The 890-nt window shown below is 40.6% G+C and overlaps 1 protein-coding gene and 1 long non-coding RNA gene across 4 annotated transcripts in view; one reads left to right on the plus strand and one right to left on the minus strand.

Annotated features, from left to right (window-relative positions):
- LOC119584995 overlaps window positions 1-890 on the plus strand; it is a 21,225-nt gene that overhangs the window by 18,917 nt on the left and 1,418 nt on the right. The gene's annotated exons all lie outside the window — the stretch shown is intronic.
- LOC119584994 overlaps window positions 117-890 on the minus strand; it is a 13,700-nt gene continuing 12,926 nt past the window's right edge. For both annotated transcript variants that reach the window (XM_037933603.1, XM_037933604.1), the window contains exon 11: window positions 117-711. In XM_037933603.1, the coding sequence (XP_037789531.1) occupies window positions 562-711 (150 nt within the window). In that variant the 3' untranslated portion in view covers window positions 117-561. The remainder of the gene's footprint in view (window positions 712-890) is intronic.

Below are 890 nucleotides of genomic sequence, written 5' to 3' on the forward strand. Positions count from 1 at the left end.
AAAAGATTGCTACGTGAAAAATACAAGAACTCCAGCTGTCTGTCGCTGCACCGCTTTCCTGGAATGCTAGAGCCTGAAGGGATGGTTGTGAGCAAAGGTCATGCTAATGCAAAACGTTGGAAACAATGCCTTTATTTGCATTTCACTTCAGATATCATGTACGTTGTTCCTCTTTCAGCGTCAGTGAAGCACCAAGGACATAATGTAAAAATTCTCTAACAACAAGAGATAACATAGTTCAGAGTCTATGCAAATAAATGTATAATATAAGCAATACCCATATAAAGTAATACGAGTCTCACTTCGGGTATGCAAAGACAGTATAAAACCAGTGTATTAGAAACGTTTTCCTTTCCACCACTCGACACCATGACCGACGTCAGCCAAGTTTTAACTTCTAGGCCGAGGAGAAGCCGGGCAAAGCAGCAACCGAAACTGGCGCCTTTATAAAACCACAAACAAAACAAATCCGATACTGTTAAAAGCTATTAAGCCGAATGTGGTATCGGCAATGAACATACACACAGTCGCTAAAATATTAGACACGCTGAGTTGTTTCGATTAAAGATTGGTGCACGCCGGGTTGTTTACGGCAAAGGCTTCAAGGGGACAGTTCTTGCACACTTTTTTACACGTCTTGGAATAATCGCCTCCCTTCTGACACTCCTTTGCCAGGTCACAGTCGAGTTTCGACTCATAGTCGCTACATACCTGCGTTAAAGAAAAGGAGGGAGTTGAGTATGGGAATCTCTGAAACAAAACACGAAACAGTTTTGAAGCATCGAAGAAACGTTAATTGAGAGTCTATTTTATTATGAGTTCTTATTATCCTCTTTATTTTAAGATTCATTTGAGCATGGTAATCAGTGACCACGGAAATTACGTCATTA

Source organism: Penaeus monodon, chromosome 19 (assembly GCF_015228065.2).
Source record: "Penaeus monodon isolate SGIC_2016 chromosome 19, NSTDA_Pmon_1, whole genome shotgun sequence".
Lineage (NCBI taxonomy): Eukaryota > Metazoa > Arthropoda > Malacostraca > Decapoda > Penaeidae > Penaeus > Penaeus monodon.